Here is a 17,467-nt window from a genome sequence, read left to right as displayed (position 1 = left end):
GCCAGCACAACCATCGCGCCCCACCTCCGGAAAGCCATCAACTGCTCCTTCGAGACAGCCACCTTCCCGGAAAGCTGGAAGCACGCCGAGATCAACGCCCTTCTGAAGAAGCCCAAGGCGGACCCCAAGGACCTCAAGAACTTCCGACCCATCTCCCTACTCCCATTCCTGGCAAAAGTAACTGAGAAGATTGTCAACAAACAGCTAACCCGCTACCTCGAAGACAACAATATCCTGGACCCTTCCCAATCCGGCTTTCGCAGCAACCACAGCACCGAGACCGCCCTCATCGCCGCCACTGACGACATCCGGACCCTGATGGACAGAGGAGAAACAGCCGCCCTCATCCTCCTGGAGCTATCAGCAGCCTTTAACACAGTCTGCCACCGCACACTATCAGCACGCCTCCATGACGCCGGTATTCAAGAGAAGGCCCTGGCCTAGATCTCATCCTTCCTCTCCGGCAGAACCCAGAGCGTCCGCCTCCCACCCTTTCGCTCAAAAACCACCAAGATCATTTGCGGCGTCCCACAGGGTTCCTCCCTCAGCCCGACGCTGTTCAATATCTACATGGCACCTCTCGCCCACATCGCACGACAACATAACCTCAGCATCACCTCCTACGCTGACGACACCCAGCTGATCATATCCCTCACCGAAGAACCCCACACCGCCAAAGCCAACCTCCACAGAGGAATGAGGGGCGTAGCCGACTGGATGAAGGACAGCAGACTGAAGCTGAACTCAGACAAGACGGAAGTCCTCATTCTCGGACCCAGCCCATCAGCCTGGGACGTCTCCTGGTGGCCCACATCGCTAGGCACAGCCCCGGAACCCACGGACCACGCACGCAACCTGGGGGTCATCCTCGACTCTACCCTCTCCATGACCAGGCAAGTCAACGCCGTCTCCGCATCCTGCTTCAACACCCTCCATATGCTCCGCAGAATCTTCAAATGGATCCCTACCGACACTAGAAAAACCGTCCACCCAGGCCCTCATCACCAGCAGACTCGACTACGGGAACGCCCTCTACTCAGGAACAACAAACTAGCTCCTGAGACGACTACAACGAATCCAGAACGCCTCAGCCCGTCTGATCCTCGACGTCCCCCGCCGCAGCCACATCACACTCCACCTGAGAGGACTGCACTGGCTCCCCGTCAACAAGAGGATCACCTTCAAACTCCTCATCCACGCACACAAAGCACTACACAACACCGGACCTACCTACCTCAACAACCGACTCAGCTTCCACCCCCCCACCCGAAGCCTCCGCTCAGCCAACCTCGCCCTCGCCACAGTCCCTCGTATCCGGAAAACCACAGCAGGCGGAAGATCCTTCTCCTACCTCGCCGCCAAGACCTGGAACACTCTCCCAAACAGCCTACGACAGACCCAGGACCTGCTGGCCTTCAGAAGACTCCTGAAGACCTGGCTCTTCGATCAGTAGCGCCCCTCCCCCCCAGCGCCTTGAGACCCTCACGGGTATGTAGCGCGCTTTAGAAATGCAATGATTGATTGATTGATCGATAGAGACTCGCATAATATTCACATTTTACTGCCAACACCGAGCTGGTGGTAACCATTACAAGGCAAGGGACCCTTCTTCTTTGTGAATGTATGCAAAAACGTTTTTTAAGAGCAGGCTGTGGTCCCACAAACCACTGCCTACTCTTAAAAAACAAAAAGAAAACTTTTCGTTTTACATTTTGAAACTCAGCTGATTTTCCTTTAAGGAAAATGGTCCACATTAAAAACAAGCATTGGGATAGCCAATAGGTCTCACCTTTGGGGCCTTATAAGTATTTAGTTATGTAGCACAATATCCTTCCTGCAACAACATCAACTGTTGCATGGCTAAACACTTATAAGGTCCCAAAGGCGAGACCTATTGGCTATGCCAATGCTTGTTGTTCAAGTTGGCAGGTATGATGACCTGAGTGAACTTGCTCTCGCTCTACGTAAGGAAGACATTATACTGAAAGCTTGGCTTCAAGTAGAATGAAAAACTTAGTGGGGCTTTCGTAGTGGTGTGGCCGATGTAATGAAGGGCGTGGCTCAAAAACAAAAAGTTTTAAATCCATGCTTAGCATAGCGTGTCACCTTACTGGTACTTTGCTGCTTTGTCATTCCATCCGGATACAACAAGTAACATTACACCTACAACAAGTCAGGACTATTGGCTTTGTCAATGATTGTTAGTTCCATAAGATAAATAAGCAATGCCTATGGCTTCAATGTACATAATTTTGAAAATGCAAGCATCATACTGCCCCCATCAGGTTTGCATTAATCGTCATTGTCCATGCGCCAAGATAACTATATTGTCCCATACGGTTTATCCATTCAGCAAAGGCCAATAGCCCAAGTCTGTGCCTAAAAGCAATGTCTTGTGTGACTCAGCACACTATGCCAGAAATAAGTGCTATGACACGGCTAGTGCTGGAGGCAGTTAGTGCTTTTTAGGTCGAGCCTAGAGCAGCGCGTGCGTTGCTGCTTGACTTTTAGTAAGGGGCTTTTCGAAGTGCTACCCGCAAGCTTTTCCTGGCCTAAAGCTTGCGTGCGTGAGCGCGTGAACGCGCGCAGCTGCCATCTGCCTATCTTATCTCATTAAGCTTTGTTCTAATGGCTCCTCTGCTCGCACTCCCCCTCCCTCCCTCCTCGTCAGCTTTATTCAGGCTCTTTCACTTTAGCGGCCGCTTTGATGTTTCCTCGTTGTCTTTCTCACGGACATATACATAGACCTGCTGTGAAGTTTTGAATTGTTTTGCAATTGTATTTAAATTGCGCTTACTACCCATTACGAGGCGCTGTGTGTGTAAAGTGAGTATTGTCCTTCATAAACATGACAGGCCTTACCTGGAGTGCTGGTGTTTTTATTTATTTGTACAGTAGTCCATCTATGAATTGCTAGTTCACGTAATTATAAATACGGCAGACCATCTTTAAGTGTTGGAAGTCATAAACATATCTGCACTGCTGTGAATGCTGATCATCTTAATGATAAGTGCAGCAGCCCTGTTGAAAAGTGCCTGTACGGTTCAGTATAAATACAGCAGCCCTGCTATAAAGTGTTTGTACCGTTCAATATAAGTAAAGCAGTCTTGCTGTGAAGTGCTTGTAGTGTTCTGTATCAATTCTGTATCCCTGCTGCAAAGTGCTTTTACTGTTCACTATTAATGAAACAGCCCTTCTGCGAAGTGCTTGTACTATTCATTATAAGTACAGCCGCCACTTTTTCCAGTCTTACTGGTTTTTATTTCTTTACTTTTTTTCTTTTTCATTCTGTATCCTAGATTGCATGTCATTCCACTTTCTTCCCACCTCTCATTCCATCGTTTCATCTCTCATCTTTTATTCCTTCTCTCCTCTCTGACTTTCATCGTCCTATCTTTTGTTTGCCTTCTTAAATATTACATTTTCTTTTTCGAGGCTTTATCTTACTTTCATTGCCTTTCTTCTATTTTGCTTACTTTTTCTGCTTCCTTTTTTTCCGCTGCATCACTCAAGGCCACTGCCGCATCAGTCAGCACCACTACCGCCGCATCAGTCAGCACCACTACCGCCGCATCAGTCAGCACCACTACCGCCGCATCAGTCAGCACCACTACCGCCGCATCAGTCAGCACCACCACAGCATCAGTCAGCACCACCACCGCATCAGTCAGCACCACCACCGCATCAGTCAGCACCACCACCGCATCAGTCAGCACCACCACAGCATCAGTCAGCACCACCACAGCATCAGTCAGCACCACCACCGCATCAGTCAGCGCCCCCACAGCATCAGTCAGCGCCACCACAGCATCACTCGTCGCCACCACAGCATCAGTCAGCGCCACCACAGCATCAGTCAGCGCCACCACAGCATCACTCCGCGCCAACACAGCATCACTCGGGGCCAGCACAGCATCGCTCAGGGCCAGCACAGCATCGCTCAGGGCCAGCACAGCATCGCTCAGGGCCAGCACAGCATCGCCCAGGGCCAGCACAGCATCGCCCAGGGCCAGCACAGCATCGCCCAGGGCCAGCACAGCATCGCCCAGGGCCAGCACAGCATCGCCCAGGGCCAGCACAGCATCGCCCAGGGCCAGCACAGCATCACTCAAGTGGCACTTTTTATTAAAACTTTTTATCATGCTGCACAGCAGCCACACTTCTCTTGTTTTTGTGTCGGGAGCTGCAGGGCAAACAAAAAAGATGGGAGGATAGGTAACAACAGGGGAAGAGGGTCAGATGACGACAGGAAGTGGGTGGGTGCTAGCAATGGGCAAGGGGACAGAAAAGCAACAACAATGGAAAGAAAACAACAAGCAATGTGAAGAGAGCAAGTTAATGAGAAATCCACGCCAGGCAATCAAGTTATGAAAAAAACTGTGGGAGATCGATGGAGACAGGGAGGGAGACAAACAGACATGAAAAAGAAACTATACACAGGAAGAGAAGAAGACGGTATATGAGGTGTACTGAACTCAGTAATGCTGGGTAAACCTGCTTAGAGAGGTCGCCTAGTAATACCCCAGGAATTAAAGCAGGAGGAAGTAGCCAGAGGAGAGCGAGCCGGTGAGAAAAGGTGAAGAGTGAACAGTGCCAGAAAAAAAGCAGAGAATGTATGGCGGCCGTGAATGGTGCGTGCATGTGTGCGCGCGCAGTCTGCTCTTTTTGGAAGCACATACTCATGGCGCGCCCCTGCCCGCTCCCGCAAGGTGGATGCCGCCACAAGCACGAGTATGTGCTTCCAAAAAGAGCAGAGCGATGGCTAAAGGTCATGCACGCTGCGTAGGCGAGTCCTAAAAACAAAAACATTGCTTTATTTAAAAGCAATCACAGACATGGTGGTCTGCTGACCCCAGCAGGCCACTATCCACATAATTTTAGCAATCCCCAATGGGTCGCAAATTGCAACCTACCTCTTGAATATTAAAGAGGTAGATCTATTTGCGACCCACCGGGAATCGCAAACAGTGTAAAACGCACTTTAGTACATCGCTGTTTGTGAGTACCGAATACCAAACCGCAAAAATTCTTTATTAGGTAATCACAAACACAAAGCTATGTATATCTGGCCCCTAATTCCCTCAAATCTTATTTTGAGATTTACAGTTCTAAATGACAGTGAACATCCTGAAATGCAATACATCAAGAAAAATAGAAAAAGTGGTATTGCACTCTACTTACATGGTTAGAACGCTGTTCCTCCCATGTGCACACTTTTGCAATTCATAATTGTGACGTCCCTCGTTGTAGACAGAATATATTGAGGCTAATCACCAAGGTACAGGAAGAAATAGCTCCTTTAATACTGCTGTATTCCTTTTCAGGGACACCACACTCGGTATAATAATTTTTTTTTTTTAACTTTAATAATGAGCGGGGCACCCGCTTCAGTGACACTGCGCTCTGCAATACAATAGGTATTGCTTTTGCAAAACTTTGAACTATTGGTATTGCAAATGAAAATGCCTTTTAATATTATAAAAGGCATTGTCATTTGCAAAGCGAATATCAAAAACTCGCAATTGCGAGACCGATTGCATTGTACATGCTTGTTTAGGTCAAGCCTACCAGACAACATAAGATGTCTCGTTTCAAAAGGTCTATTGTTGGCTTACTAAGTACTTAACAGGGGCTTTCAGTCCGCACCTCACTTACCACAGATTGTCTTTATTAGCACATTCAATTGCTTGCTTCTTATTCAATTGCTTTCTTAGTCCCAGGTTTTCATCACACGTTTGTTCCTCCCGTGGAGCATATCCTGTTTACCATCTCTCTGGATAGCTAGACCCTTACACTGCTCATTTTTAGGCAACTACTTTATTTTCTTTTGTTTTAAGCAATCCATTAAAGGGAATGTGCTTTTCATCTCTCGCTGTTATATGCTTATGGACCCCCTAATACCGACCCCGCTCTGAGTGTTGCTTCTCCCCCATGTTGCTCTCTCTTGTGTGACTCTCCCCTGTCAAACTCCCTTCCTTTCCCGCAGCTCTCTGCCTTAAAAAAATCACTTTTTGTCTAGATATTTTTTTTTCTAAAAAAATGCAATCTTGGAACAGTAAATAAAGAAAAATGCATCATTACACCTTTTTAGGTCTCGCCTAGCTATCGCATAAGCGATACTCTGCGAGATGTTAAGTAAGGGGCTTTTAAAAGTGCTCCCAAAGTCTGCCTGCGGATCTGGGCCGGGCGCGTGCACCATTTGTCAGCCTGCGTGATCACTTTAGTGTCCGCTTTGATGTTCTCAGTGAGCCGCTCGGCCTCTGAGAACATCAAAGCGGCCGCAAAAGTGATCACAAACGGTACAGCTGTGCTCCTTGCATTCCCCCCTCCCTTTTAGCCCATCCCTTTCAACAACATCACTTTACACTTTACAGTAGACCTTTTTCTAAGTCACAACCTCTAAACTTAATATAGACAGATGCTGCATCAGTCTGCCCTTGATTTCTTTGTCCTTCAAAAGGGTCTTGATTCCACCCTTTATCTGCGGCTGCATCTGGTTGCGTCCTGGCTGCTCTCAGACAGCTGGCAGCCATTTCCAACCTGCAGGATCATTTGTTGTGATATGACACCCAGCTCACTGCCACTTCCTTAGTGATGTCACTCCCAGTCTCCGGGTCTCTTGTGGTGATGTAACAGCTGGCAGCCACTTGTGCCTTTAATTTCAGTTTCTATAACCATGATCCAACTGATGGAGTTAACTTTTCTAAACTATGCGCACCCCTTACAGCCTTTCAGGCACAGTAATGTGATATGGTTTCTTTTTAAGAAACAGCACCACATTTTACATGTTTACACCTCATCTAAGCTTGTTTTATCAAAAGGAGTACATATTATGTTCTGTGTCTGAAAGGCTCAAAGGGCTGGCATGCTGTCAGTAGATGGTACATTGTTTTTCATTTTAGTATATTGTATACTTTGCGCCAAATTTGCAAAAGGCTAGTTTAATTATGCCATTTTACTGCACATAAAGCAGAACTTGTTGCGCCACTGACGTTGTGCCAGCCCTTCCAGCTTTTCACACGTAATATCACGGTATCTCCTCCTTTTGCTAAAGGGCCATTTGAATACTGTGACTTATTTTAAATATATGTTTGTGAAAGTGCTTAGCTGACAGGATTGAGGTTTCTAAATGTATTTATATTTTAGAACAACACATGCCCAACCATTGGAATTTTTATATAAGAAACGATTTTTGGAAATAAACACATACTGCTGATTGCATTTACAGTTTATTTCCAATACATACTTTGGACTGTGCTTAGCTGGCATGATAGTGTGATAGGAAAATATTTATTTATTCAGGCAATGGAATATTCACAGGAGAAACACACTATATTTTACTAGGATTGTTTTTGTTTATTGAATTAGGACTTGCTGGGCTACTTAACAATGTCTCAGCCCTTACAGCTTAAACACATTGGCTAAACCAATAACTCTAGCTAAACACTTTTTTCGGCCCCAAATGCGAGACCTATTGGCTTTGCGTGCCGCACCTTTCCGTTGTGTGTCTGTGTAGGTGGGGGGGGGGGCACAGTTTTTAGTCTCTACATTTCTGGCTAAAGCGGACTAAGCAGTTTCTTTCAATCCCTCTTATAAGTGAGTCAGCAATTAGCACATTAAAAGCCAGAATGCTTTATCTTGGAGGCAAGGTTATTCAGTGTAAGACACACAACCTTGGCCCCGTGCTCACGGGCCACCTCCTCTTCTCCAGTTACAGTTCAGACGTGGTACATTTAGCTCGTATGCAGCCGGTCAGTCGCAAGAGCTGCACACCAGCCGCACAGTGTGCACCCTCCTGTGTTCACTGTCCTGTGTGTGCAACAGTATGTGTGCAACGTCATGAGTGCATGGTCCTGTGTGCAACGCCCTGTGTACCTTCCTGTGTGCATGGCCCTGCGTGCACTACCCTGAATGCACCACCTCTGTGCACTGTTGTATGTGTACTGCCCTGTGTGCACGTCCCATGTGCACTTCCGTGAATGCACCACCTCTGTGCACTTTCCTACGTGTCCTGTCCTTTGTGCACTTTCCCCACTGATAACAAAGCCTCGCTATTGTGTTCAATCTCGGGGGTGCTACTGTGGCAGGGCGATGCCTGAGTGCTTCCGTCTGTGGTACTCCCTGCCCCTACAGTTGGCAACACTCTACAGGCACATACAATATGTCCAACATACAACCACACACACACGACCACACATACAACCACACATACAACCACACACACAACCGCACACACAACCACACACACACAACAAATCACAACCACAAACACACAACCCCACACACAACCGCACACACAACCACACAACTACACACACAACCACACACACAGGCACGCACACACACATCTACACACACAACTACACACACAACCACACACACAACATAACCACACACACACAACCATAACCACACACACTCAACCACAACCACACACACACACAACCACACACACGCATACACACAACCACAACCACACACCCACAAACACTCACACACAACCACACACCCCCAACCACAACCACACACACAGACACACACACACAACCACACACACAACACACACAACCACACACACACACAACCACACACACTCAACCACACACTCAACCACACACACAACCACACATACAACCACAGACAACCACATACACACAGAACCACACACACAACACACAACCACACACACAACCACACACACAACCACACACACAACCACACACACAACCACACACACAACCACACACACAACCACACATATAACCACACATATAACCACACACACAACCACACACACCACCAGCCGTCAGTGCATGCTTTCACCAGGCACACACCACCAGCCGTCAGTGCACGCTTTCACCAGGCACACACACCACCAGCCGTCAGTGCACGCTTCCACCAGGCACACACACCACCAGCCATCAGTGCACAATTTCTACAAGCACACACACACCACCAGCCATCAGTGCACACATCAATTGTTAACTCATCCACAATTAACTATTGTAGCAATCGCGGTATGGCGCACTTTACTTTTAAACATATTCATCTAAAGCGCAGCATGCCACCATTGCTACAAAAATAAATACACTTTTTTGGCCTACAATTTAAAGAATTTTGTTGCAATTGGTGTTGCAATATTTAGCAGTACCAATAGCTCAAACCTAATTATTGCGAGACCTATTGCATTGCAAATGCTTGTATATATTTACTTTTGGCCATGGTGCACAGCATCTTACTGATGCTGTACAGTATTGCCAAACGGGAGTTGCAAAGTCAATAGACTCCAAAGGGCCACCTATTGGGTTTGAAAATGCTTGTTTTGTCAGTTAATTTTGAATGACCAAGTCAAATGGTACTGTCCATCTGTCCCTCAAGTTGGCATCCTTCAAATGGTTGGTTTGGACTAATTTTTTACTTGTAGTGTAACTCTTAAGGATCAATTCTTCTCAGAAAGGAGAGCACTTTCATAAGCTCGGTTCTATGAGTTTCTAGCACCTTTGCAAAGCTTGAATGAGTCAGGCCCTCTCACATTGTTATTACTCTGTGCTCCACAGTATAGGAACTGTCCTACATAGTTAGGAGAGTTTTAACTCCTACGGCAGCTGTCTCCCTAAGTGCTTTTAGTGATTACTTGGGGTCCTTTTAGAAGAAACACCATTTAAACCAATTTTTGTCCTGGGACAACCTTTGTTCTTCTTCGTGTATGCCCCTCACCCCAAACATATTGCTTTACTAGAGATCCCACTTTCTAATGCTTTAAGGTGCTTAATACAATTTTACCACCCTAAGGTCTGCATTCCAGTTCTGCAGCAGCGGAAGTTCTTCCAGAATGTAATATTTCGTTGAAGCACCACATTCGTGCATCTTCCATTTTTTGTAACCCAAATATTAACATTTCACAAGATAACATCCCATTTAAAGAAAAAGGAGAAACAGAAGGGTGGAAGGCAAGGTGAGTTACTTTTAATTCCTGAGCTTCATGAAGTACAATAACTCTAGGCACTTCACCACTCCCCTACAATGTAGTCCTCAAGTCTTTGATTCTCAGTTCCTGTTCCCCATGTACTGTAAGCTTATTTAAATACACCATACCCGCTTTGTGCCGGACACCAGAATATAGAGAGAAGAAATCAAAATGTCAGGGTTGGAGTCCAAGAGTCGGATCACAACAAGCTTAACATGTAAGGTTGTGGGTGGGATAGAAGGGGAGAAGGCAAGGGTAGGGACCGGAAAGAGGAGGTCCACCACTAGTGTCTACAAACAAAATGGGACCCAGTGGGTGGTGGTCAGTTTGAGTCAGCTCAGCGAAAAAGACTTCTAAATTAGATGTGGGCAAGCCAACAAGTTAACAGGGAGGGCCGAGCCAAGGGTGGGCTCTGGCTCTAGGAGCCCGCTTACGAGCCGATACCTAAAAATATTTGCCATGTTGATCATGCAGCAAACATCACTTTAGAATATGATAAGGTGTCTTCAAGATTCAGAAAAGCATATTTCTTCAACATGTGAAAGCAATTCACATTAGCACATCAGATTATATCTCTGCATTAAGAGGATTTTTTTTAAGAGAGAGTTTTAAAGCATGCAGTAAGATACATTTCTGTCCCCACCCTTATGATAATGCCATTAGTGAACTAAAAGGCAAGTCAGTCTGCATTCTCCACCCCCCCACCCCTCCAATGTGTGGCCTAGATTTATACGATAGGCAGAGCAACGCTATAGGCTACCAAAAGAAGCATGAGCTGTTTTTGGACAATGCATATTCTTAACTCCCCTATTTGAAACTGCTCTCATGTGTGATAATGGACAAAAAGAGGTCTTGTAAAATAAAGTATTTGCCTAGACTTACACAGTTTGGTCAAGCAATGACACGGGTATTGATCCTAAATGTTACTATTTTAGACTTTCCAATTCCATCACTAGATGGATATCTCTTTCTGGCATCAAATGTTGATGCTTGGAGGATGACTTTAGAGTAACAGACCAAACATACATTTTAATGTTTTTTAGACTACTGGAACCTTGCCCTAACACACAAGAGCACTTCACAACAGATACAGACTACATTACACTTTTGTTGTTTTGGCACAGGGAGATTTGTGGGATCCTGAGGCCAAGCCATTTTCGAACTGGTCTCCCCATGGTGCATTGACTGTAGCTGTAGCGATTAGACCACATCATCTCCTGTGAAAGCTGTTTTTTGGGCTGAAGCTTCCAGGAGAAAGTCAAGCTGAGCCAGAGTCAGGCTTTTGGCTCAAGCCTGGCTCGAGCTTTCAGGGGCTCGCCCACCTCTACTTATAATAGACCACAGCTGTCTGTATCTATGTATCATTACTCCCTCTCTAGGCATCTATCAAACATCTCTGGAGAACTCAGGTTGGTTGGTCATATCCACCACTGGATCCTGTAGGTGCCAAGCTTGTTGTTGTGTGAGAGTTGTAGGCCCCTTTCTTATTTAAGGACTGCAGCAAAATGTTGGCATCTTCTGCGCCCCAGAATATGTACCTTTTACCTTTGCTAACTAAGGATACTTTAGCTGGAAAAAGAATCCTCACCAGGGCTCCCGCTTCTAATCGGTTCCATTTCTGTCCTCCCTGCCTCACTGTCGCAAGAATAATTGTGAAAGAGGCAAATAAGACTGTTCCCCATTAGTACTTTGCATTTTCTTTTTGGTGCATGTAGAATGGTGTACCTCAGTTATTCATCTCTCAGATGTATAGTGATCGTGGGGCTAGGTGAAGGTTTGGGCAAAGAAGGCATTCACGGGTTTAGCCAGAGATATCTACGTACCAGGCCAATGTTAACGTTCTTAAGGGTTTACCAAGAGTCTCAGATAGCCATAAAATCAAGATGCCTGCCAAGTCTCTGTCTCCTTTGTCCTCTGGGGTGCATACTATTCTAATATTTCTAGCTCTGTGGGAGTTTTCCATCCTTTCTGATCTTTGCTCTATGCCTCTCTGGTTTTGTACCACTCGCTGTGCCACTGCATCTTGCACTTTACACAAATTTGTGCGCTGCTATTTTTTTACTCTAGTGGTGTTTGTGCATCTCACAGTGCTGATCTCTGTTAGCCAACAACACCACAGTGTTCTGTAATGCATCTGAATTTGGATTCATCAGTGTTGCATTCTTGTCTATACGTTGAAGCATTATCAGCATGTCCATATCAGGTGGTGCATAGCCACCCATACATACACGGAATGTGTCTGTTTGTGCCTCGATATTTCTGTATTTGTTAGCTGCACTCCTTTGGGACTAAAGAGGTCTGTTCTTGCTTTGGGAGGCTTTCATATTGAGGTGTGCATGGTAGCGGAGTCACTATCTCCACCTCAAATCTTTCCCTAAAAAGTTGTGCTGTTGAGCTCCATTCTCAGGTGATCATGATGCCCTTTCTTGCTGCTGTAGTCCTGGGTGAATGTGCAAGCTTGAAGGGAAGCCTCACAGTTCTCTTTATTTCTCCACCTGTTAGTTCCTTTCTCTCTAGCTGTGGAGCCCCTACGTTTTGGGTACTCTGTTCATTTTGGTCCCCTCTGTAGCTGCCAGGACAGTCCTCCTGTTTGGCCCTAGCCTGTGCTTTCATTTCATTCAGAGCAGGTACTCTGATGGGCACCCTTCTCACTCTTTCACAAGACCTCCAGAAACTCCTGCTGACTCCTTCAGACACCACTCTAACTTAGAGGGACTAGCATTAGATGACTTTTTGTCAGTCCTCTCCAGGATCTGCCACTCTCTGGGTCCTTGGTTTTCATCTCTTAGCATATTCTCACCCATCCAGGGGTGCTTAAAACGCCTTTAGTGGAGGTAGCAGACCATTTGCAGGCCACAACCAGTTTTTACTTTATGCATTTTTTAAGATTGTAATCATTATTTTGCACTGAATATCAATTTTCTTTTTCTTTTTTTCACTTAAAACATTTTTTTTAATTAAAGAAAAGGTTAGTGATTCCAAAAATCGTGATCATAAGCCTTGATATTCATCACAATATTTGTTGTTGTAGTTTACTTAATATTTTAGGGCACAAGTGCACGAAATTGTTGAACATGTGTAAAGATTCGTCCTTGGAAGTTGTTTTATCTTTTGTCTTATGTTTTATCTCATATCTTTTTATAATTTTTTTTAGATGCATGGCATCCGCTATCAAAGATGCTGGAATTTCCCCAGAAGATATAGGCCACATTAATGCACATGCCACATCAACACCACTAGGTGATGCTGCTGAGAACCAAGCTATCAAGAGGCTATTTGGAGAACATGCCTACTCCCTCGCTGTGTCTGCCACCAAGGGGGCAACAGGCCATCTGCTCGGTGCAGCGGGGGCTATCGAGGCTGCTTTCACCGTTCTGTCCTGCTACCACGGCACCTTCCCACCCACCCTCAACCTGGACAAGACAGCCCCAGAGTTTGATCTGAATTATGTGCCACTCGTAGCACAAAAGTGGGACAATGAGAGAAGGCGAATCGCTCTCAGTAATTCCTTTGGCTTTGGTGGCACTAATGCCTCCCTGTGTTTTGGAAATGTATAGGTTGTTTCTGCTTGCTCTTGGTTTGTAACTGTTGAAGTGCCCGTTGGTGGCGGTACTTGCGGGCATTGGCACAAAATGACAGTGCCCCCTCAAGTACCTCGATTGTAGCCCAAATCTAAGCCATGAGACTTGGGTATCAGAAGATCATATGCATCAATCGATCAGGATTTATAAAGGACGGCTAGTCACCCAATGGGGTATCCAGGCGCTTGATATGCATAGATCCAAAGTATCTTACTGCCTCACTTAAGTTGGTTTGTACATCACTTCCATTTGTATTTCATCCTATGTTACTTTATAAGGCCACACCATGTCAATTTTCTAGTTCGGGGAATATGGCTGTGCACAGTATCAGGTGTGTGAGGTACAGATAAGTAGTTCTCCAGTTGTGGTTGACACTGACTGTTGGTGAAATGCCGCAATGTATTCATGTTACGATTTAGAACAGCAGTTATACAAGGCTTCTCCCAAGAGATGGGGAGCTATAGACATTGGGTGTGTGAGTACATGGGTTCTGTGATGCTTATGATTGGCTACTGTAGACGTAGATCTTCTAGCAGGGCGGTGTTGCTCCTTTGCTGTAGACCCAGATGCCTGTAAGCAAGCAAGAGTCATGGGTTACCATTGAGTATATAAAACACATGTTCAGATGTCCTTTCAACTCTCCAAGCTGCTATCAATTGTCCATATATGTAGTAGGGAGTATTTCCATCTTGGACCTCTTGAAATCCCTCCAGACTTCCCAGAGACTTCTGCGTGTGGGTCGGACTCCTCCCACACATTCCATTGGCCTTTGCGTGTGGCTTTCGATAATGAAAGCACGCAAATGGCCAAAGACGGGTGCATGTCCCGCCTTTCCTCTAAACGTTTACTCCCATGGCCTATGGTTCTCGGGAGCGAGCGGAGGAGCAGCGGCGCGCAGTGTGCCAGCTGCATTCCAGGATTGGGTTACTTTCACTAACGTGTCAGGAGGTGTCATGCTCTCTGTCCCATCGCGGGGGTCGGAGTTACTCTGGATCAATGGACAATCGCAGAGGTGGCGATTTACATTTCGCAAAATCAGAGGAGGGTGATCCAAATAAAGCGCACATAATGTGACGATTCCAGTCATTAGCAGTGTTTTCATTGACGTGACAGCAGCGCGGACCAGTGAGACCACACGCAGGTCTCGGACTGGCCTTTCATGTTTGAGCTAGCTTAGTGCTCGCCTGAGATCAAAGCCGCAGATAAGTGTAAGCAGCATCCATTGACAGGCTTCCTGCGGGAGCAGGAACAGGCTGGGAGGGACATGTCACCTTAATATCCTGACAGCCTCACCTTGCGCTCGCTCCGAGGACCTCAGCCCCAGCTGTTGCCGCCGGGCCAGGCCCTGTGGTTCGGGCTGGAGGCGGGGCCTCGGGGCTCCGCCCGGCGCAAGCGCGCTCACTGGATCCCAGGCGCCCGGCGCACGCTGTCTCCCCAGACCTGCCACAGCGCTGCGGGCCGCTCCCGGTCAGGACTTGTTGCCATGTCTGGACACTGGGCAGGAGGGCGCCGGAGCAGCAGTGCGCCTGCTTCTAGAGTTGTGATCTGCTGCGAAGGTATGGCGCCCCAGTGTCTGTCCGATGGTGTGCTTCTGCAGAAAAAGCTCACGCATAACAGTTCCATAGGAAAAAATGTTTTCGGAATGTTTAATTTGTTTGATTTTTGTAAAGCAGCAGAGTGCTGTGCATTTAACGACTGAGTTTACTGCAGAATTGGATCCATGCTGCCATGTCTGGACACTGGGCAGGAGGGCGCCGGGGCAGCAGTGCGTCCACTGCTAGAGCCGGGATCCACTGCGAAGGTATGGCGCCACAGTGTCTGTCCGATGGTGTGCTTCTGCTTCCCTGCCCACAACAGCAAGGCTTCAAACATGCAGCCTTCTTTTTTTTTAATGTTGTAAACCATTTGTTCTGCAGAAAAAGCTCGTGCATAACAGATCCATAGTAAAATACATTTTCGGGATGTTTTATTTATGTTTGATTTTTGTAAAGCAGCACAGCGTGGTGTATTTAACAACAGATTTTACTGAAGAATTAGGTCCATGCTGTTTATTTTACAGTATCAGATTTGCTTGACTCCTGGGACGAGAATGGGATTATTAGTGGGATGCATTTTCATGCAGGGTCTACGGCAGGCAAAATCGATTTTGACTTTTCAGAACAACGTTTTTGTTTGTGCTGTGTTTTCCTTTTTAGGTCTCGTCTGGCGTTAGCAGTGCTTATGCGCTGCTCTCGCCATGGCAAGAGCCTTTTGGAATCGATACGATTCCGATGTGCACCCGGTGGGGCAGAAGTTGTGCACGCAGGGCTGGATGCTTCACTGGCGGCGTGACACTCAGGGGACTTTTTTTTTGGGGCTCGGCTGCGCGACTCCAGAAGGCGGACTCGACACAAATGTTACTGCCTGTAAACGATTCTTGTCATTTTAGCTTTAATTTGGTTACTACAGTCCGCCCTACCTTCCAAAATGAGTTTGCTGTAAATATAAAAGTAGGAAGCCGTTTAGGCTTTATTTGTTCCCAGCCATCTGGGAAATCCACTTGTCTGTTTACTTTGAAATTATTTTTAGGATGTATAATTTATTTATTAACAGGGGCTCCCATGAGACTGTCCGCAATCAGTGTTTTTAACAATATGGACCATTTATATATATTTTATATATGAGTAGCGAGTCCACGCATTTCTCATTAAAAGTGTCTTGAATCGCTGCACCCATCATATTTAAGATTATTTTCTTGCAGGACAATTTGTGCAAATAGTAATAGAATAAAATAGCCGCTATTTGTCCACAGTAATACTCTATATACTGGAAAACAGAAAAAATATGATACACTACGGTATAGCCGAAGAGCTTTATTTGTTTTTTGGGATCGGAAAATACACTTAAATCGGTTGACTAATACATCGATTTGTCTGCAATTTTTTGTGTCCGACTAAAGGTTTCAGTCCCTTTTTGTAATTTGGCTTCTATGGTGTCTATTTTTCTCGCCCATCCCGGTTTGTGACGCAGGGGTAAAATAAGTGTCTGGAATTTATTTTATAGAGGGCCGCAAAAAGAACAAGCATTGGCATAGCCAATAGGTCTCGCCTTTGGGGCCTTATAAGTGTTTAGCCAGAGCTATTGACTTTGCCAATGTTTTCAAGCTGTGCTGTAGAGAAGTGTGGCTGCTGTGCTGCATGTTGAAAAGTTATAATAAAAAAGTGTCAGAACCATTTTTGTTACCGTATATATGACCAAGAAGGCATTATGTACAACTGAACGACCATATTAAAAAAAGTATTTACAATAAAAAAAGTCCTCAGTTTTTTTGTTCTTGCAATGCTGGCAACTTGTTTCTGCCTATTCCAATGGTTGTCTGTTAAAGCTTTTTTTTTTGAGGGGGCATAAACAATCGGGGGATGAAGGTTGGGAACTAGTACCTGTATTATAACACTAGCAGCGGCCAGACGCTAGGGAAGAATCAACATATGCCAGATTTCAAGAGCAGGCTGAGGGGGTGCTGAGTGATGCTGACTTGGTAGTGGTGGTGGTGGCGGTGACTGGTGCGGAGACGATGCTGAGGTGATGCTGAATGATACTCGGGTCTTTCTGAGTGGCGCTGAGTGATGCTGTGGTGGCGCTGAGTGATGCGCGCTGCCTCAGGCGAGACCTAAAAATGAATGTGTCCTCGTGCAACATAACTGGTCCTTATGTAAAGTGCTCCAAAACCTTTTGGTCAAGTTTGCGCTATAAAGTGGACGGGGCTTAGAAAAGGGGGCGGAAAGGGAAGAGATTGACATTGAAACGGAAAGACAAGGGAACGACTGAGGAAAGTAACTAAACAAGGAAAGTAAAGCAAGGAGAGAGTCAACGCGATACAGAAAGAGAAGCGACAGGATTACAACAGATAAAATGAGGAAAGAGGAAGGGCTGCAAAGGT

At 46.1% G+C, this 17,467-nt stretch overlaps 1 protein-coding gene across 3 annotated transcripts in view; it reads left to right on the top strand.

The window, feature by feature from the left end:
* OXSM (3-oxoacyl-ACP synthase, mitochondrial) overlaps nt 1-16,842 on the top strand; it is a 33,928-nt gene extending 17,086 nt beyond the window's left edge. For all 3 annotated transcript variants that reach the window (XM_078663963.1, XM_078663962.1, XM_078663964.1), the window contains one exon: nt 13,122-16,842. In XM_078663963.1, the coding sequence (XP_078520089.1) occupies nt 13,122-13,524 (403 nt within the window). In that variant the 3' untranslated portion in view covers nt 13,525-16,842. The remainder of the gene's footprint in view (nt 1-13,121) is intronic.
* The last annotated feature ends 625 nt before the right edge of the window (nt 16,843-17,467 follow it).

The sequence above is a fragment of the Lissotriton helveticus genome, chromosome 10 (genome assembly GCF_964261635.1).
Source record: "Lissotriton helveticus chromosome 10, aLisHel1.1, whole genome shotgun sequence".
Lineage (NCBI taxonomy): Eukaryota > Metazoa > Chordata > Amphibia > Caudata > Salamandridae > Lissotriton > Lissotriton helveticus.
The sequence above is the reverse complement of the archived record's forward strand: the minus strand, read 5'-3'. Positions and strand labels throughout refer to the sequence as shown.